At 39.5% G+C, this 21,513-nt stretch overlaps 1 protein-coding gene across 1 annotated transcript in view; it reads right to left on the bottom strand.

Annotated features, from left to right (window-relative positions):
- SORD (sorbitol dehydrogenase) overlaps positions 1 to 21,513 on the bottom strand; it is a 57,894-nt gene that overhangs the window by 24,749 nt on the left and 11,632 nt on the right. The window contains exons 2-3 of the mRNA XM_074289511.1: positions 8,149 to 8,182; positions 1,487 to 1,651 (exon numbers count right to left, since the gene is read on the bottom strand). Of these exons, the coding sequence (XP_074145612.1) occupies positions 1,487 to 1,651; positions 8,149 to 8,182 (199 nt within the window). The remainder of the gene's footprint in view (positions 1 to 1,486; positions 1,652 to 8,148; positions 8,183 to 21,513) is intronic.

The raw sequence follows: 21,513 nt of genomic DNA, 5'->3' as shown, positions 1-21,513 counted from the left end.
TTTAGGAATGGCTTGATAAAAGCAGCCCTTAGCAGGAAAATGGAGAGTTTTACTCAGTTAAGATGAACAAATCAAACTCCTAGGAGATTTAATTCATTCACCCTAGGGGCCCCAGGTCTCAATAATAAGGCTTGAATTTGCTGATTACCAAAACGTTTGGGGTGCTTTACTTAGCATAGGAAGGACATGAATGTAAGACGAATGAGTTTAGATCGGTCAAGTCAGATCAATGAGTATTTATTAAACTTAATAATCAGACAATATTCCAAACAAAAGAGGCAAAAACAGTGCCTGCCCTCAAGGACCCCACATTCTAATTAGGAGACATCCTTCAAACAATAATGTATCTACTAGATAAATATACACACATATCTATTTATATGTGTATATAAAACACTCAAATCTCCTACATATATACACATACATCTCCTACATATATAATCATATGCATGTGTACACACATGTATGTTTACAGAATTAATATACAAATATATAATTTATATAAGAAATATATAACAAATATATATACTTAAAAATATAAATGTAACCATTATATATATGAGATTAAAGGGTCAATGAACTTTTTCTCTATTACTGCTTCACAGATAACCAGTGTCTAATTGCTCTAAGGAGTAGCTTTGAGAGACTTTTGTTGATTGACAAGCTCATTGATAATCACCAATACAAAAGCAGAATATTTCTCAGGGAACATTCTCAGATGACTAATACTAGTAATGTCAAACTCAAATACATCCCTGAAAGCCGCATATTTATTTAGAAAACTACAACATTAATTTATAGTTTATTTTATTTTCATTTATCTTGTTAAATATTTCCCAATTCAGATTCAGGTTGAACTGAGAAATTTTGCTCATTATGTGGGCTATGAGTTTGAACCAGCTGATGCAGCTCTAATCCTCACATCTACGTGCTTTAGTCAACTTCTGTAAATTTAATTTGACTCCAAGAACTTCATGGAATGAGCTGAATATGTGATGAAGGGGTGGAATGCAATAGCTTCCACCATATGATTTTATAGAAGCCTTTTTGCCAATAAATTGGAATGTTAATCAAAGCCAACAGCTATAACAAGACATTCTGGAGACGGTCCCAGAATCTCAGAGGTGAGGTTTTTTTCTCCTCGATTAAGTGTCTCAAAGAGGAATTTGGTAAGTCCTCTCTTACTAATCCTCGCTTTCTGCATACAGGAGAAGTAGTGGGAAATAGCCTTGTATAGAAAGAGCTCCAGAATTGGACACAAAGAATCTGAATTCATAAAACGGTTGAACCACATGTTGGAATCTCTTTCAATTGTAGATCCATGACCCTATGACCCTATCAGTGTAAGGCAAGGCCCTACTTCCTTCATCAGGAAAAGGAGGGAGTGAAACAAAATAATCTCCCTAGGTAGGTCCTTTCAGATCTATGGTCCAGTAAGAAGACTCCCCAAACAATTACTGATTGACTGGAAAAGGACTCTGCTCACCTGGAAAAAGGTTCTTTACCATCGCTCCCACCTGTACCACAGTTCCTGAGGCCTCATGTCCCAGCACCATTGGCTTTTTAACCACAAAGTCTCCAATTCGACCATGCTTCCAGTAATGGACATCAGAGCCGCAGATTCCAACTGAATGCATTTTCAGCAGCACCTCTGGGGAAAAGAAAGAAAGAATTGAAAAACTCTGAAATGCACAAGAGACTTTCAAGCCTTTCCTTCATCTTTTTGATATTTATGTCTTCCTCAGCTCCACCCACCCAAAATTTTTACCTTACATATTTATTTGTAAATTGATTAATTTGTAAGCTCCTTGACATTCTCCTTGGCAGAGATACTGGAGTAACAGGACATTTTTTTCTCTAATTGTAGAGGGCCAGGAGGTAAGAATCCATTTCAGGTCTTGAATCTTACAGTAATTTGGCTCACCAAAGCACCCCTTTTTTTATTGAAATAGCAGAGACTGCTTGTCAATATAATAAATTAATAATCTAGTGATTAAAGCAAAATGCAAATACTACTTTTTAGATTAAAAGAAAACCTTTGAACTTAGGACAGGAAAACAGCTCATAATAGAGACTAAAAGGCATTTGGGAGAAAGATACTTAAGACAATGGTATGATAAACTTTACCCCATTGTGTAGCTCAACTATTTGTATCTCTAAGTAACTAAGATCTGGGGTTTAATCATTTACATCTCAGTAGATCTTATTTGTTAGAGAAAACTATAGGAACTTCAAAGAGTGTACTTTGTATAAAGTCTATGAGCACTTGAGGAATATATATATTTGTCTCTTTGATCAATAAACTTTGAAGAGTTCATAATTTCAACTTCTCCCGCCTGGCCCCGGAATGTTTTCACACCCTTAATTCACCATAGGAGAATTAAGGACTCCAAGATCTAACTCATTTTACAGATGAGGGAACTAAGGGAAAAAAGGTAAAGTGACACAGCTAGTAAGTGTCTGAAGGCATATATGAACTAAGGAAGATGCATCTCCCTGATTCCAGGCCCAGCGCCCCAGCCACTGACCACCTAGTGACGAGGGGAGCCCTAAAACTTTTTCTTTCTTTCTCTCTATGACTTTGGGGGGGAACCCTAAGGTCTCCCCTGAGAAACCCGCTCCAGGGAATCAAGATAAAGTGGTTTTCATTCTGTTATCTGTGTGGGACTGGTTGACTCCTAAACCTATTGAGTTGGAAATTAGCTCAGAGACACTCCTTCAATTCCAAGATTTTCTATTCTGATTCCAGCTCAAACTGCTCCCAGCCCCCACCAAAAGCTGCCCCCAGCTTCTAGCCAAGGTTTCAATTATAAAAGAGACAACTTGGGCCTCACTCCTTGCAGAGGATCTACCATGTCGTGCCAAGGAACTTCTCTCTCCCCTTGGCATAAAACTGCAACCTGTTGCCTGCTGAAATGATATTCTCCTTTAGCGTTACTCCCTCTTTATCTTTATCTATTTCCCTAACAGGATTATGCCCTCTTTACCTCCCTGTAGGGACTTCTCTGCTAGAGGAATTTTCTGTTAGAAACTCTCTCTCTGCCAGAATTCCTCCACTAGAAACTTTATATCCCTCTGACAGGACCTTGCCACCCAGGAATTCAGTCTTTCTAGCAAAGGCTGCCTCCAATGCCAATAATAAACTTTTTTTTTGCCAATTTAGCTTTTCAGGTCCATAAATTCCTTTACAAAGGACCCCTGGGCCGACCAAAGGGGTTCCCACAACTCCCTGCCCTGTGCCAATCCTCATCATTTGGGGACACAACCTTGACCTCTCTATTTGGCTCCCTGACCACCGGAAATTGAGGGGAGCCGAACCTCTTCACCAGCTGCTCCAGGGTCTGTCTTTTGCCTTTTTTTCCTTTTCTTTTTGGATACCCAGCCTTTAGCACAATGCCTGGCATACAGCAGGCACAAATAAATGTTTAGTGCATTGAATATATGTACATGTTTTCTCCTCAATAAAATGTGAACTCCTTGAGGGCAGGGACTTGTTTCATTTTGCTTTACATAGTGCCTGGTACATGCAGTAACTTAATAAACTGTCATTTACTGAGTGATTCACTGAATTTCCGTTTGAGGATAGTTTTGAGAAAGGCAAGACATTTTGGTTACAGAGTAAAAAGCACTTCAAAGAAGAATCCTCAAATATAATCAATCAGGATTTAAGGACTTTCTTTTGCTCAAGTTCACACTTTCATACACAAAACAATAAAATCTCATAAACTGGGGGAAGCTTACAATGGGTGGAAAAATCTGCAAAAGAAAAGTAACAGAATATACTGAGGAGAAGGTCTAAATGATTTAAGAGAAGGAACTATTTATCAGTAAGTGATTGTTTTCAAGCAATTAATATGTTAATTGTCATCGATCTTTATTTCTCCATTAGATTTGGCAGGAATCCTACTTGGCACCATTTTGTGCGCCATTAATGTGAGTTACTGTCTCTACTTAAAAGTAATAAAATGGCATTTCTTTTAAAAAATATTGTGTGACTCAAATCCTCCACTAATTCTGACTATTTTTCTCTCTAATTAGTCTGAATTAATGAGGTTCTACTGCATTATTAATTATCTTGTTTTAATCTTGGGAAAAATTATGCTATAGAATGCCTAATTTTGCTTCATTTATGTTAAAATTAAAGTACATATATTACAAAAATATCTCCCAAGAAAAGCTTGCTTTATTTTGAGAATATTGGAAGGAGGGGAAAAAAAAAAAGGAAGAATCTCAGCTTTACTGCTGAATCTCCTTAATTGAACAGCCACACCATGAATTACAAGAATAGACTGGGTGTGACTGAACTTTTCTAGTTCTCAGTTTTAAAACAGAAGTTAGAAAGCAACAACATTTAGATAGTTCTGAATTTTAAAAACGTCTTAGTTTTTCTTAGATTAATTCAACAAACATTTACTGAAAGTCTACTATGTGTGGAAAAACTCAGAGGCTCACAGTTTTAGAGCTGGAAAGGACCAGAGATCATCCACTCCAACCCCCTCATTTTACACAAACTCTGATCGGAGAATTAAGGGATTTATTCAAAACTAATGTAAATTGTGGCCCCTTTAACCTTTGAGGGGGTCCTTGAAACTGTGTCCCCTTTGATTCGGGGTCTCAAACTCTCCTCTGGAGGGGCCACACCCTTGCTAAAATAAGTAATTTCTTTTCAACTGTAAATCTAGACCTGGGGCATTGTCAATATTGAGTGGCTCAAACTCCTAGTTAAATAATCTCATTCAATTTTGAGCTGAATTAAATTGAAAATCAGTCTTTCAGGAGTTGGCCCCCAGTTCAGGGCCAAAGATCAAAGCAGCCCCAATTTATCTAGGGCTGTATGCCCAAACATGCAGAAGTCCTATCAGGATCTTACCCATTACTGAAGGTATGTTCTTCTCGGTGTTAACCCACCTTTGCTAATTCCTAATCAGGAGCTATTTGCCTTTCTGGACTTGGCCCACTGATGAATAAATCCCATTCTCTGCCACAAACCTTGTACCTGTATTCATTGGGGTTTGTGAATTTTTTCACAGAGCCAAAGGGGATCCCACTGCTGTTAGGGGATCTCTTACCCTCAATTCTCACACCTCATCAAAGTCACACAGGAAACGGTCAAATCCTGGTCCTGTTCCTCCCAATGTCATGAACCTTTTCCCCTATATCATGCTTTACCCTCCCCTCCCCTACTATGCTTCCATTTTATCTGGGGAACACTGATGCCTAAAATCTTGTCCCTACTCATCCCTACCTCTTGGCTGGCTTCCTTCAGGTTCCAACTAAAATTCCACATTCTACATGGTTTTTCCTGAACTCTCTTAAATCTAGTGTTTTTTGTCTATTGTTTCTAATTTATTCTGCATAAAGAGAATTTGCACATAATTGTTTATATGTAGTCTCTCCCACTAGACTGAGTTCCTTCAAAAAAGAGGCTTATCTTTCTTTGTATCCTCAATGTGACAGCACAGTGTCTGACATATAGTAGACACTCAATAAATGGTTAATCACTACCTATTGACTGACACAAATCAATACATGAAAAGTAATTTGAAGACAAGAGAGTTCAACCACATTTGAATGAATAAATGACAAATATTTACATTACCCAACCTTGCATCATAAAAATCTCTGAATAGGTTTCTTTGGAAACCTCATTCTTCCTCTATTTACCATAAAATAAGTCATTCTAATCTAAAAGTCCAAAATACTTATAAGTACCAAAGATTACTATTGTGTGAAATGTGGAGATGAAGGCCTCAAAGTCCTCTTGAGTCATCCCTACTCTCCAAAATAGATCAATACCAGTAATTAGGGACTGTAAGTAGCACAAAGGAGTTTCTACAGAAATCATTCATGATCCTCTCCAAAGGGAAAAAGTAAATTGTAAATTTACTTAAGGTTAGAATCTTCCATGTATGTGTTTGGTGGGGGAGTGCTTTTATTACTTTTGTGATTTATAAAAAGAAAGCACCCCAGGTGAGGAACTCTTTTGCTGATGTCAATCAGTATCTTGTGAGTACCCTGCAGTCTTGGAGAGATGCCTGGAGAGTGACTCACTCAGAGTCACCCAGGCAGGATGTTCCAGATGCAAAACTGGAACTCGGTCTCCCTGGCTCTGCTCTCCATACACCGCACTACACTATACACACCTGGTGGGAAACAGAAGCTTTTTGGATGAATCTGAGTTTGAGGTTTGTAGGGCTAGGAAAGGCAAGGGGACATCTGCCCAGAAACCTAATATCCATCACCAGAACCAAAGTAGGGCAGAAGCACGGGTCTCCCTTCCTTTTGGCAGAACAGCTTACCAAACTTTTTGACTCTTATCCTCTGTCCCATTTAGACACATTAGACATACATTTTGTAAGGGTGGAGACAGACTTTCATTACTGGCTAGTCTCATAAGCCAGCCCCTATAAAGCTATCCTAGGCAGAAGGTGAAGACATCCTAGACATAAAGGGGCCCCATTTGAGTGTTGGTCAACTTGATGATAAAATCACTTTTTAAAAAATTAAAATTATATTCATTGAGAAGGGAGATAAAGAGGAAGAGAAAATATCTTATGCTCTCATTTCTGATTATGTGATTATTAATGCTTTGAATGCCTCTTTTAAACTTGCCTCTCTGCTTCCTTTTTTTATTTGTCTTATTCCTTTTTAAAGTTTGCTGAGTAAAATACTTTCATTAAAGCCCATTAATTAATTTACTTTTTTTTTTGGTGAGGTAACTGGGGTTAGGTGACTTGCCCAAGGCCATACAGTTAAGAAGTATTAAGTGTCTGAGGTTGGCTTTGAACTTTGATCTTCCCAACTCCAGACTCTGCACTCTCTCCACTATGTCACCATATACTTCCATTAAACTAACCACCCAAACTTTGCAAAATGGGCCTGAGCTGGCAGGCTGGCAAGTCAAGAGAAGCAGACAATGAGAGAGTAAAATGTTCCATCTGGTCATTTATGGGCAAAACAACAGGAAAGAAATACTATGCGAAGTTCTTTTTGTTGTAGCAAAGAATTGGAAAAGGAGTGAATGCCCATCAGTTAGGGAATGGCTGAACAAGCTGGGATACATGAAGGTAATGGATTATCTTTGTTCTATAAAAAATGATCAACAAGCTGATTTTAGAAAGGCCTGGAAAGATTTACGTGAACTGATGCTGAATGAAACAAGCAAAACCAGGAATGCATTGTACACACTAATGATGCAAATTATGTCCCCCTTGACTTTTGGGGGGAAGCAAGTAAGCTCTGAAACTCTCTACTGACAGAGCCATCCTTTCAGGCAGTTAAATGGTTTCATTAACTCCCAGTAGTTTAAGTGGTCTCATTTATCTGGAGATCTTGACTTGATATTTCTATGGAGTAGATTAGCCTAGAACCACTCCCAGTAGCTACAACTTCCAGTAATTGAGTGGCTTGAAACTCCCAAGATAGGTACTTTCTTTTCAACTGGAAATCCTGGCCTGGGGCAGTGACAACATTGAAGGAATCTCATTCAATAGAAGCTCTATCCCCAGACTGCCAATAAAAAGACAATTTTGAACTCCAAATCTTTGCAGAAGTCCTAAATAGGATTATGCTTTGTCAAGGGACCTCTCTTCTTGGTACAGCTTCCTGTCTGCTATGAAGACATTCTCTTCTCAGTGATAACCTTTTGTTATTTCTCTGACAGGACTGCTTGCCAACAAGGAGTCTGTCTTCCTAGCAAAGCTGGCTTCTCAGTGCCAATAAAATCCCTTTTGCCATTAAGACTTTTTGAGTTAGTAAATTCTTTTACGTTGGACCTGCGTCTCTGACCAGAGGGGATTCTCATATCAACTCTCTATCACTAGACCCACAGTACTAACAGCAAGAATATGTGGTAATCAACTATGAAAAGTGTGGTTCTTCTCCGTGATTCAGTGATCCAATGCAATCCCAATAAACTTTGGACAGAAAATGCCATCTGTAGTCAGAAAAGAACTATGGAGATTCAATGTAAATCAACACATGCTATGTTCACTTTTTTCTATTTTTTTTTTAAATCTCTTCCATGGTTTTACCCTTTTGCTCTGATTTTTCTCTCCTAACAAAATTCATAAAGCAATGTGCATTAAAAATAAACAAACTTACAACAATTAAAAAAAGAAAGAAAAAAAAATACTACTGGAGACTTACCATTTGGGCCTGGTTCATGAATTGGATAGTTTTCCTAAAGGAAACAAAACACAAAATTTTCAGCATCCATTATCATCAGGATAATTACCACAACAACATGTCCGAGGAGTGCTTCAGAGAATTTTACATGCATTTTATCCTCACTACAACCTTGTCAGCTAGAACTTATGATGTCTTCCCCTTTCCAGAAAAAGAAGCTGAGACCCAAAGGCTGATCACAGAGCGAGTAAAAGTCTAAGGGAGGATGTGAAGAGGCCTTTCCCTAACTCTGAATTCAAGGTTCCAGCTCTTTTCTCACACTGCCTCTGATGCTCTAGGAACATTTTTCCCATGATACTTCTGGCTGAGATTAGAGGTACAATGGAAAGGAGCCTAGGTTTCTGATCAGAAAGCCTAGGTTTGAACCTAGCTAGCTGACCCTTACTAGTTGAGTGAGGGCTTTCTTCTCCTTCTCTGAAAAGCAGAGATCCTTCTCCATTTATGATCATATAATCACACCTGGCTGTGAGTAGTGCACTGCACCTCAAAGGGTTTAAGTCCCCTCTGACTCTCAATCTCTAACAATCTTGTTTTCACTAAACCATTTCTTTTTGTGGGAGGCAAGCAGCTCTCAGGATGACATTACTGTTAGACAGCTGCGCAAGGTGTTCAATGTCAGACCACACAAATAGTTACTGATGATCCAAAGTCAACCCGGGGGGATAGAGCAGCAACGCTGTGGAAAGGTTTGTTCTGCTGTTTAATCACTGGTTTCCTGAATAATGGAACAACTGACCTGTAAATAACATTGACAGCAAGCTCACTAAGTTTGCAGATAACCCCAAGAGGGTAACACCAATGCCATAAGTTCCTGGAATGGCAGAGGAGAGGTAGAGCTGTAGAGGGTTACCCCTGCTCCCCTGCCACCTGGAGAAGTGCCAGCTAAACCACAGAGGGGAAAACACCTAGATAGCTCTCTGGGGCAGTCCAACCCTGAATGGAGGGACAGGCACAGGAGGGGCTGAGGAGGGAAAAAGCTCCAAATACCTATGTTTTTTCCACCTACCTCTACAAACTGCCTGGGGCTTAGGGGAACAGGGGAATGCACCAGTTTTCTCTGTTCCGCACCCCACCTTCTCCCTCTCACAACTCCCTGGAATTCAGCTGTCTCTAACAGGAATAATTTTTGGGATTGCCCTGGGGTCTTATTCAGTCTAGGATTCCTCCCTTTAGGAAAAAATATATTCCTAGACATAGTCAAACAGTTATTTGTTTGGTCTCTGTAATCAATTCCAAGAGCACCTTCTTTCTAGAACAGAAATAAAAAATGGAAAGAGAATCCATCCCAGCCATCTCCCTCAGTCAGTCAACTGGCATTTATTATGTGCCAGGGACTGTGTGAAAGCTTGGGGAAAAAACAAAACAAACAAACAAAAAAAACAGTCTCTACTCTCAAGAGCTCAATTTAATGAAGGAGATGAAGTGCAAATTACTCAATACAAACAAGATATGTACAAAATAAATTGGGGATAATCTCAAAGGAAGATATTATAATTTTCAAAGATTGGGGGAAAAGCTTCAAGGTAGATGGATAGCTAATGTTTATTCCACTCCTTCCAGAAAGCCAGCTCACACTTTAGCATCAGAAATTTTAAAGGAAGTTTTAGGATTTTTGGCCATCTAAGTGAAGTAGGGTAGTAATGATTCCCATTTACAGAATGCTTTAAAAGGTTTAAGAGGCAACCTGAAAAGAGTGCTGGCTTGAAACCAGGAAGTCAAGTCCCATCTCCGACATACATGAACCTACATTTATTATTTGATATGGAATGGAATTGTTTGCACTAAAATCGAGACCTAGCTGAGGTAATGAAATCATAGGTCTGATCCCTATATCCTTTTTTTACAGAAAATTCCCTTACAACAATACAATCAATGTGAACTTATCAAACATCAGACAGATGTTTGATACAGAACTTAGAGATACAAATTACAAATAACAAAATCATCCCTGTTCTCAAGGAACTTAAATTCCAGAGGGGGAAGACTGAAAGGCTAAGTGGCTTGCCTATGGTTCACTTTTTTTCAGTTGTGCCTGACTCTTTGTGACCCCATTTGGGGTTTTCTGAGTAAAAATACCAAGTAGTTTTTCAATGTCTTCTCCACCTCATTTTACAAATGAGGAAACTGAGGCAAATGGGATTATATGATTTGCCCAGGGTCACACACACTACTACTAAGTGTCTGAGGCTGCATTTGAACTCAAGGTTTCCTGATTTCAAACCCAGTGATCTATGCACTATGGTGCCACCTAGCTGCCATGCACCTGTAGTAGAACAGCTCATCAAGGACCAAGTAAATAAACTCAGATATTCTGATCCCAAGATCATTACTCATTTCATTATACTCAGAGCTACTCTAAACTCTACAGACCACCTGTGTTGTTTATTTTCCTTTTCTCGCAGTCTCTGAAATTACTGGTAACTATCAGCAAAAGGGGGAAATGAAGAGCAGAAGTGTCCATTTTATGTTTTATTAACACTTGAAAAAGATTCCCAAGAAGTGCTCTCCTTTGGGATAGCAATCAGAGAGGGCAACCATCAATATCCTCCTGCCAGTCTCACAGCCACAGATCATTCAATTCACAAATATTCATTCAGCAGATGCTAAGTGCTGCTGAAACAAACAGAAAGCAAACACTTATATTCTGCTCTCAAGGAGCTAACATTCTAACACAGGAAAAAACAGTCACATAGCTAAATACATACAAGATACATGTAGAATAGATGAGATAGATGGAAGCTAACCCTTATGGAATAAGGCACTACAGCTGGGGAAGAGCAGAAAGAGGGGTGGGGAGGGAGAAGTGTACCCGAACTAGGAAAGTCTTGGACTGTGTCTTGAAGAAAGTCAAGATTCTAAGCAGCAAAGAAATGAGGAGGCAAAACTTCAGCTAGTGCAAAGGGAAAGAGAGAGAGAGGGTGGAAAGAGCATTTGGAGAAGAGGAGATGTGTGCTGCACTTAATTAAATTCAATACAAAACCTAGCTCACAATTCAGAGCCTAATGAGCTTCCCATATTTGGTATATTATATGTCACTGACACCTTACCTGTGATAGTAGCTAACCTTGTAAGGCTCTTTTGAGCTGGATCAAATCTTCAACTGCAGATGAATCATGTAACGAAGGATTATGGTCTTCACTTCTAATCATGGAAATGCAAGCTACCGTATAGGCAGTGGTGGGCTCTCCCTACAAAATGTATGCAGGTCATACCTTTAAATTTAATCTGCATTATTAACACTTTATTACTTTCTTAAGTACAGACAATAAACAATAAATTAAGCCCACTTGCTGATTTCCAAGGTATAAATACTCTGTACTGAATATTTAATCATAACCTCTAAAGAACCACTATGACCTCCAGCCAGGCCCCCTCTGTCAGGGCAGGGACTAATTTTGTTTGTATATTCCTAAAATATCATATTGTGGTTTTGCTAATTATAGGTGCTTAACAGATGCTTGTTGAATTGAAATGAATTTTAGAGTTGCTTAAAAGAGGATGAGATATATTTGAAAAAAGACGAAATATTAAAGAAAAGGGTATCAATAAAATGTTTTTAAAATTTAGTATTGAGAAAGATCTTATGATCTCTTTAACAGTCATCTAATCCAGTCTATCTTACGCAAGGAGAAATGGAAACTTCAATTTTAGAAGATAGATTATGGGATTCAGAGCTGAAATCATTTTAGATATTATCAGCCCAACTCCTTGAGCTCACAGATAAGGAAACCGAGTCCCAGAGTTGTCAAGTGACTTTTGTTATTGTTGTTGTTGTTGAATCATTTCTGTCATGTCTGACTCTTCGTGACCCCATTTGGGGTTTTCCTGGCAGAGACATTGGAGTGGTTTGCCATTTCCTTCTCCAGCTCATTTCACAAGATGAGGAAATTGAGGCAAATATAATTTTTTTTCTTTTCTTTTTTTTTTAATTAATAATTTTTTATTATATATATATTTTTATAATATTATCCCTTGTATTCATTTTTCCAAATTATCCCCCCCCTCCCTCTATTCCCTCCCCCTGATGACAGGCAATCCCATACATTTTACATGTGTTACAATATAGCCTAGATACAATACATGTGTGTGAATATCATTTTCTTGTTGCACAATAAGCATTAGATTCCGAAGGTACATGCAACCTGGGCAGACAGATATTAGTGCTAACAATTTACATTTGCTTCCCAGTGTTCCTTCTCTGGGTGTAGCTACCTCTGTCCATCATTGATCAACTGGAAGTGAGTTGGATCTTCTTTATGTTGAAGATTTCCACTTCCATCAGAATATATCCTCATACAGTATTGTTGTTGAAGTGTACAGTGATCTTCTGGTTCTGCTCATTTCACTCAGCATCAGTTGATTTAAGTCTCTCCAAGCCTCTCTGTATTCCTCCTGCTGGTCATTTCTTACCGAGCAATAATATTCCATAACCTTCATATACCATAATTTACCCAACCATTCTCCAAGAGGCAAATATAATTAAGTGATGGAGCCCTCCAACTGCCTGTTGAGAGACAATGGCAATATGGAGCTAGGATTTGAACATAAGAGGCTTTTCTAAAGATACACAGGTAGAGAATAGCTCTCAGAACCTCTACATTATAATCCCAAATTCCTTCTAGCCCTAGCTAATTCTCCCAATTACTAAAAGATTTGATAGATTTTACTCTGTACCTTCTTCCATCCCCTTCACCCAAGCTCATGCTGGGCACTTTGTTGTTTTATGACTTTTTTTTTCCTTTTGGGGAGAGAATCATCATAAAAGAACATAAGTGATTATCCCTGATCATAAGGAAATATAATAGTAGCCAGTGTTTGAGAAAGCCTAAATCAGTTACTGGAGGAAGGATTCTCTTTTTAAAAAAACTTCAGGGAAAACTGGAAGTAAATTGGGAAAACTTAGATTTCAACTAATCCTTTATACAGTATATTCCCAATAAATTTGAAATGAGTATGTGATTGAATATAAAATGTCACATCATTAAGAAATTAGGTATTTTTCACAATTATCTGCTATGGACACAATTCTTGACCAAACATTTTTAGCATAACTAACATTTCTATAATACTTTAAGACTTGAAAAGCACTCTACAAATATTATCTCATTCTACTCTGGTAGCAGGTGCTATTATTATCCCTATTTTACAGATTTAGAAACTGAGGCAGGCAGACAAGTGATAAATATCTTGCCCAGGGTCACTCAACTAATAGTGTGTAAGGCAAGATTTGAATTCAGATTTTCCAGACCCCAGGTCCAGCTCTATAATCACTATGCCACCCACTTGTTCTTACATGGGTTAAAAATCATAAAAGACAAAATGGACAGTATTGATTATGAAATTTAAAAAGACATTTTTGCAAAAATAAAATAAATGATTATTGTTTTATAAGAAATGATGAGCAAGCTGATTTCAGAAAAATCTGGAAAGACTTAGATGAACTGATGCTAAGTGAAGTGAGCAGAACCAAGAGAACATTGTATACTGTAACAAGATTATGTATTCAACTGTGGACTTGGCTTTTCAAAAACGAGGTGATTCAAGACAATTCCAATAGATGTGATATAAAGTGCCATGCTCATCCAGAAAGAAAATTATGGAAATTGGATGTGGATCAAAGCATAGTATTTTCAAACTTTTTCTTTTTGTTGTTTGTTTGCTTGTGTTTTTTCTCATTTTTTCCCCTTTTGATCTGATTTTTCTTGGATAGCATAACAAATACAGAAACATGTTTAGAAGAACTGCACATGTTTAACCTATATCAGATTGCTTGCTCTCTTGGGGAGGGGAGAAAAGAGGGAAAGAGAAAGAAACAATTGGAACAAAAGGTTTTTGCAAAGGTGAATGCTGAAAACTATCTTTGCATGTATTTGGAAAAATAAAATACTGTTTTAAAATAAAATAAAATAAATGAAGATAGAACAAGAAGAAAAAATGCAGAGAAAAAATATTTGCATCAAACATCACTAAGCAAAATCTCACATCCAATATATGTAGAGAATCGACACAAATTTGTAACACCAAAAGCCACTTTCCAACAGAGAAGTGATTAAAAGGCATAGTTTCCTTTCTATTTTTTTAGGCAATTGGGATTGAGTCACTTGCCTAGGAGCATACAGCTAGTGTTGAATGTCTGCGGTCACACTGAAGGCAGGCCGGCTGACTCTAAGCACTGCTGCTCTATCCACTGCAGCCCTAATGCCTCAAAGGCGGAGTTTTCCAAGGAAACGCTGAAAACTACAAACCACGTGGGGAAAAGCTGCAAAGGACTCATAGGAGGACTTTCAAACAACTTCAAGATGTCAGTATCAGTAAATAAGCAAAGACACCCAAACCACAAACAGGCAGCGGTGGAGGGGCTGCGGCAGTCACGGCGGCAGCTGCGGCAGCACTTCGGCTGGCCCGATGTTCTGGGCGCCAAGTTGGAACGAGGCGGTAAACGAGACTACGCGGTTCCTATCATTAAAGGTTTTATACTCCGAGGGAACAGAGGCACACGGGAAGGTCTGAACGAACTGATAATAATGTAAAATTAGCAGTACCCGAAGAACGATATCTGAAATATAACAAAAAGATCACTAAAAGCTGAATCCTGGGAGGGAAGAACAGAGTGAAGGTCCCAGAAAACGACAATAAAACACACCTCCCCCTCCTGGCTCAAAGCAAGACTACGGGACAGGGCTGTAGGCGCTGCCGGCTGTGGATCCTGCCCGGGGTTCGTGCTTCGTTGTTCCGTGTGGAAGGGGAAGTTTCCAGATTTCATTGCGAGAAAGACAAAAAAATCATCAGTAACACATTATATATACGTGCATACATTTAAATATTTACCCAGAGGCACGTGCACATATATAACATAGGCCCCGCGTGTATAAGACTAGTGGAGGGCACACTTCCTTGCAGACAGGCCAGAGGACGGCCGTTCCCAGGCTGCTGCTGACCATTCTGCTTTCTAAAGCAGACAGCGCTTGAGGAATCAGACTGTAGCCTGCTGCCGGGCCTTTGCTTTCTAACTAAAACAATCACGGACAAGCCTGCACAGTGAAGCGGGAATGTTTGCTTGGTGTTGTGCCCGCACCACAGACACGACAGTGCCATTAGGCCGACACTAGAGGGCGCTGTTCAGGTAGCCAGGTGCTCTTCCCAAATGCCAGAGAAGCCCTTGACCGATTGAAAAACAGCAGCCACGTGAGGCCGTCAGAGGGCCCCACGCTGCGGAGCCCGGAGAGCTCGTCTGCGACCTTGTCCCGCTTCCCTTTCCCTCCTGTTACATACAATACAGGTCTTGCTTCCCCGCCTCAGCAGCACAGAGGGCCGACACCGCAGTCCCGATGGAACTGGCAAGAACTTAAGTTTTCGATGCTTGTAACGACTGGAACGAAGGCTAACTTCACTTCTGGCAGTTAGTGGGCACTGGCTGCGGGCCAGGATGATCCCGTATCACATCAGAGATGGGAGGGATCCCGAAGATCCACGGACAAGGACCCCACATAAGAGGAGCGCCCAGTGCTGGGCCCCGAAGCTCCGTCTCACAAAGGGTCAGCCCAAGCGAACAACAGGCCGCCCCCTCTAAGGGCAGCAGGCCCCCAGGAAAAAGAGGAGAAGCTTATCCATACGATGCACTTAGACAGGCCAACTGACCACTTACAGGCTTTGTGGTGCATGCATGTGCAGTGTAGACACAGATGTACAATGTACACATACACAATATAATGTCTATCCATAAGCACTTATTAAGCACCTACCACGTGTCAGGCGCTGAGCTCAATTTTGGGGTTATGAAGCCAAAAGTGAAGTCTCTCCCCTCAACAAGTGTACGTTCTATCCAAGAAGGCACCTGTGCCCATCTACATATTTATAAACTAAACACAAGGCGACTGGGCATGACAGCTAGTAGAAAGGAAGGAATTAAGCAGGGGTCTGCAATGAAACTGGGGCGTCCCAGGTGAGGTGGGACTGCAGTCCAGCTGCGGAGACTGTCCAGCAAAAGGTATAAAGATTGGAAAGAGGGAGGTGCTTTAGAAAGGCAGTTTGCACTGTAAAGTATAGGGGAGTAACATGTAATAAGGCAGGAAAGGTAGGTTGTGGGCAGATTATGAAGGGCTTTAAATGGCAAAAGATTTTCTATTTTATCATAGCATAGTAGTTCTTAACTTTTTGTGTGTCATCCCCAGATCCCTTTGAAATCCGGTAAAACCAAGCGATCCTGTCTCAAAACGTTTTTAAGTAATCGAAAGAAATGGTAAATTTCAATGAGAAGTTAGTAAAAATAATCATGTGCTAACCAAGTTCGTGACATCCCGAGATCTACTTATAAACCCCAGATTAAAAACTCCTATTCTAAAAGAGAGGAGAAGTTACTGAAATTCACTGAAACAGAAATGGACAGGATCAGATCTGCATTTTAGGAAAATTGCTTTAGCAATTGTATTGAGATAAATTAGGTTGGGAAGAGACAAGTCAGAAACACTAATTAGGAGATTATTACAGTAGTTTAGGGCAAAAGATGATATAGTGGTACATGACATAATCATAGTTTGTGGCATGATAAAATATCATTATTTATAAATATGGAGCTAAGTGATCCTCAATTATTCAATTCTTAAATCTGGTTGCTTTTCTTTAAAATGGAGAAACAGTCTTCCTTTACATTATCACTTTAGTTTAATCAATATATCATCAGGTAAAGATTACAGTAGGCCCTGTGCTAAATAGTTCACATTTTAAACTGCAATTACATATTTAAAGAGGAATAGTATGTCTGCTTTTTTTCATTTGTGGTTCTTCATTGGCCAAATTGCTCTATTTGATGCTTTTTCTTCCTGGTCTATTCCTGGACTATTCCTGTGGTAATGTGCTTCTATTGGTCCAGCTGCTATACAAAACCTATGACAGCCTGAGTTTTCATTCTGTCTCCCGTCTCATATCTTCATGTCCCAAAGTTTTCTGATGCTCAATCAAGCATATTAAAGAGATTTGGAGGCTGCAGATTTCTCATATCTAAGGGATGTTAGACATTAATGAGGGGCTGAACAGAAGCTGGTTGGTCAAAATTTTTCCCTTGAAAACATTGTCACTTATAGTCTTAGCTATCTTCTTTTCATGTGTGGGTCGTGTGTGGGTACAAATAAAAAAAACCTTCCAATTTCCTTGGCAAAGAGAGCTTGGTTTTCTCCTTTAAAGTAAATCATATGTTACCCCCCCAAGTCACTCTTCAAGTTTCCTGACTCCGCCTGAGAGGCATTTTCAGGCACTGAAATCCACCCACAACACTGATCTAAAGATTTCTTTTAAAGTGTGGGCTGACCCAAAATGTTTTAAAAATAACTGAGCAACCGGAATGTATTCAAGCTTGAACAATGGCTTTTAGAATCCAAGCTTAGTTCCTGGTATTTCAAATCAAAATCCCGCAAAAGAATTTATCCTACTCCAAGTTTCAAGGTCAAACAATTTTAATTAATGTAATGCAATGTAAAACACCCATAAAACTTTAAAAAGTTACTTCTTAAAATACTGCAGTGCAATTGCAATGCAAACAGTCACTTTGATATCTATGAGAAAGAAACTGCTTTAAAATATCTTAGTGATGCAGTCCCTTCTTCTGTTTCATTGTACTATAGGTTCTTGGGACAGCTAGGCACAGTGATAAGAGTGGGGACAGAAAGAACCAAGTTCAAATCCAGCTTTAAATATTTCCTAGGGGTATGACTCTGGGTAGCTCACTGTTTGCCTTAGTCTCCTCATCTGTAAAATCTATAAAAACTCATCTGGACAAGGAAATGGCCAGCCACACCAATGTCTTTGCTAAGAAAACCCCAGATAGGGTCACAAAAAGTGAGAAACAACAGAAAACCCCAACAACAACAACAAAACACTAACAATTGTGTTTTTAATAAAGTACACATTAAGTTTAATGTAGTCTCTCTAGGAAACATGAGGTAGTATTTGTCTTCCTCAGCTTCAGATGTTTACTAGCTGTGTGACCCTGTTTACCTCAGTTGTCTCATCTGTAAAATGATCTGGAGAAGGAAATGGCAAACCACGCCAGAATCTTTGCTAAGAAAACCCTAAATGGAGCCATGAAGAATCGGGCATGCCTGAAAACAACTGAACCACAACAAAAAGGTTCTTACTCCATGCCACCCCTTTTTGGGGAGGGATATATTTAGCCCTCTGGGAATCCATGATGACTACAGACCACTTCTTTGGATAAAGTTTTTAAATTCACAAAATAAAATTCATAAGATCACAAAAGAAACCAATTGCATGGAAGTGCAATTATTAAAATGCTTTTAAAAAACAAACGTCCCTGTGGCCACAGGTCAAGAGCTCCCCTTATACCTTTTCTAACCTGTGGACTTCCTCTACCTTTGTCTGGCAACAGCCTCCAAATTGGCCTCCAGGCCTCTAGTCTCTCACCAGTTGCCAAACTGATACTCACAATGTATTAAAAGTCATAGGTTCAAAGTTCAAAGGAAACTCCAAAGATCATCTAACTGAATCCCTCAGTTCTACAGAGGAGAAAATTGAGGGCCAGAGAGCTCAAGAAGACACAGGCAGCAGGTGGGCATTTGCTCCGTTATCCAAGAACCTCCTGATGCTAGGCATATAGGCCAATGAGGCCAACAGTAGAACTTTTTGTGGCCAGAAAATACTGGAAACTAAGTAGATATTCATTGATTGGGAAATGGCTAAATAGATTGTAATACATGAAAGGGATATTATTGTGCTATAAGAAACAAAAAATAGGATGATTATTGAGAAGGATGGAAAGACTTAAAAACAGATGCAATGAAGTAAGCAGGGCCAGGACAACTAAATATATATATAGTCTACAATCAATAAACTTATGAATAATTTATGATTATGATAAATTTAAACATTTATGAAGCATTTGTTATGTTAGGTACAGTGTTAAGTGCTGGCACAAAAAGACCAAAAGAGAATCCTACTCTCAAGGAGCCCACAACCTAATGAGGGAGACAACATGCAAACAAATACAAACAAAGCAAGTTACATACAAGATAAATTGGAAATACATAGAAGAGTGGAAGTACCTGAATTTAGAAGGTTGGAGAAGATTTCTAGATGGTGGGGTTTTAAGTGGGGCCTAAAGGACGCCAAGGAGGTTCAATAGTCAGAGAAGAGAAGGGAGAGTTTTCCAGCCAAAGGGTAGACAGAGAGAATGCCAGGAGCCAGGACAGAAGTGTCTTGTCTGTGGAATAGCCAGGAGATCAGTAATCAAAGAACAGGTGTTGGGAAGTAAGGTGTAAGCAGACTGCAAAGGTAGGAAGGGGCTAGGTTAGGAATGTCAAACATTTCTATTTAATGTGGGAGACAAGAGAGAGCTACAGGAGTTTATTGGATATGGGATAGGGATGACATGGTTGGAGCTATACTTTGGGGAAATCACTCTGGTAGCTGAATGGTGGAAAAACTGGAGTGAGAAGAGACCTGTGGCAGACTATTAAAATAATCTCTGGGTGCAGTGATGAGTCTGTCCCAGAGGTGGGTGCAGCAGTGTTGGAGAACACAAGAAAGAAGCACATCTGAGATGCTGTAAAGGTGAAATTGAGAGGTTTGGGCCACAGACTGGATTCAGAGGAACCCAAGATGACTCCCAGATTGTGAGCTTTTGTATGTCTGGTTTAAAATGTCTACTGGAAGTCCAGTTCAAGATATCTGAAAAGCAATTAGAAACGTGAGAATGGAGGATAGCAGAGAGATTTGGAGTATGATAGATTTGAGAGTTAATAGCAGAGAGATGGTGATTAAACCCATGAAATCTATTGAAAACAAGTGAAGTAATATAAAGGAAAAGAGGATCCAGGGCAGAGCCTTGAGAGATACTTATGGTTAGAGACAGAGGAGCAATCAGATGGATAAGGGAAGGAGAACTAGGAAAAAATTGTGTCCAGAAAACCTAAAGAAAAGAGAATTTCAAAGCTGGAGAGAGAGCCAACAAAGGAACCCTGAAATTCTCTCTCTCTCTCTGACTTGGGGAGGGCCTTGAGGTAGAAACTGCTTGAGATTCTCCTTGAACCCTTCCCTTTGCAAAAGACCCGCCCCAGGATAATCAAGACAAGTAGTTTCATTCCGTTATCATGGAGCATACCGACACACCCCTATTGATAACACTCACCACTGATCCTGCTCTCTATTGAGTTGAAGATTAGTCTAGGCCTGCTCATTCAATTCTCCAAGATCTCTGTCTGATTTCAACTCAAACTGCCCCAGCCTTTAGCCAAAGTTTCAGTTATAAAAAGAGGCAACTGGGCTCAACTCCTTGCAGAGGCCCAGCAGGAATCATGCCAGGCCAAGGTCTTCCCTTGGCATAGCCACCCGAGAGGACTCTCTGCTCACTGCTTTTCAGTGCTTTTCAGCACTGACCTCTGTTTGTCTCTCTCACACATTTCCCTAACAGGACCATTCCCCTCTTTACCTTTCTGTCAGGATTTCTCTGCTAGGAGACTTCTCTGCTAAGAACTTTCTCTCTCTTTCTGCCAGGACTTCTCTGCTAGACCTTTACTTCTCTGTCGGGACCTTGCCACTAAAAAAGTCAGCCTGCAAAAGCTGACTTACCAGTGCCAATAAGCTTCTTTTGCCAGTTTAATTTTTTGGGTTTGTTAATTCACTTATGAAGGACCTGCGCCACCAGAAGGGGGTTCCCACAACTCTCTGCCCTGTGCTGAACCTTATCAAAAGGTTGATGCCAAAGTCTCTGATGGCTGAAAAAAAGGCCATTGGATTTGGCAACTAAGAGATCATTAATAGCTTTGAAGAGAGCAATTTCAATGGAATGATAATGTAAATAAAAAGAACAACCACAAAGCAATTTGAAACAAAAGTCATAAAATTATAAAGACTAACTGTGGCCCCAAGAAGAAATATGAAAAGACATTTCCAATTCCTCCTTTCCATGGGTGTGGCATATTGCATCTAACCTCAAATTTTTTCTAATATATTTATTTTAGTGATTTTTTTCTCTTTCTATTCTTTTAATTTTTTGTTTTAAGGGGCAACTCTCTAGAAGGGGAAAGGATAAAGGGAAGAAATCTAGGCAATGCAAATCCAAAAGATAGTAATAAAAGTCTTAAAAAGTTCTAATGGTCCTAATGGTTCTAATGGGGGTGAATCCTGAAACTGTATCCCCTTTAATCTGTAAAAGACTGGTGATTGGGGGAGGGGGGGTCCCAGGCTCTCCCCTGGGAAAAGCATACTTTTCCCAGACAAAACCCTCCCCAAGCTAAGTGGTCTCGGCCTGATAGTCCTTATTGAGTGGCTCAAAACTCCAAAATAAGTCATCTCTTTTCAACTGGAAATCTAGAT

The sequence above is a fragment of the Sminthopsis crassicaudata genome, chromosome 2, assembly GCF_048593235.1.
Source record: "Sminthopsis crassicaudata isolate SCR6 chromosome 2, ASM4859323v1, whole genome shotgun sequence".
NCBI classification, from domain to species: Eukaryota; Metazoa; Chordata; class Mammalia; order Dasyuromorphia; family Dasyuridae; genus Sminthopsis; species Sminthopsis crassicaudata.
The sequence above is the reverse complement of the archived record's forward strand: the minus strand, read 5'-3'. Positions and strand labels throughout refer to the sequence as shown.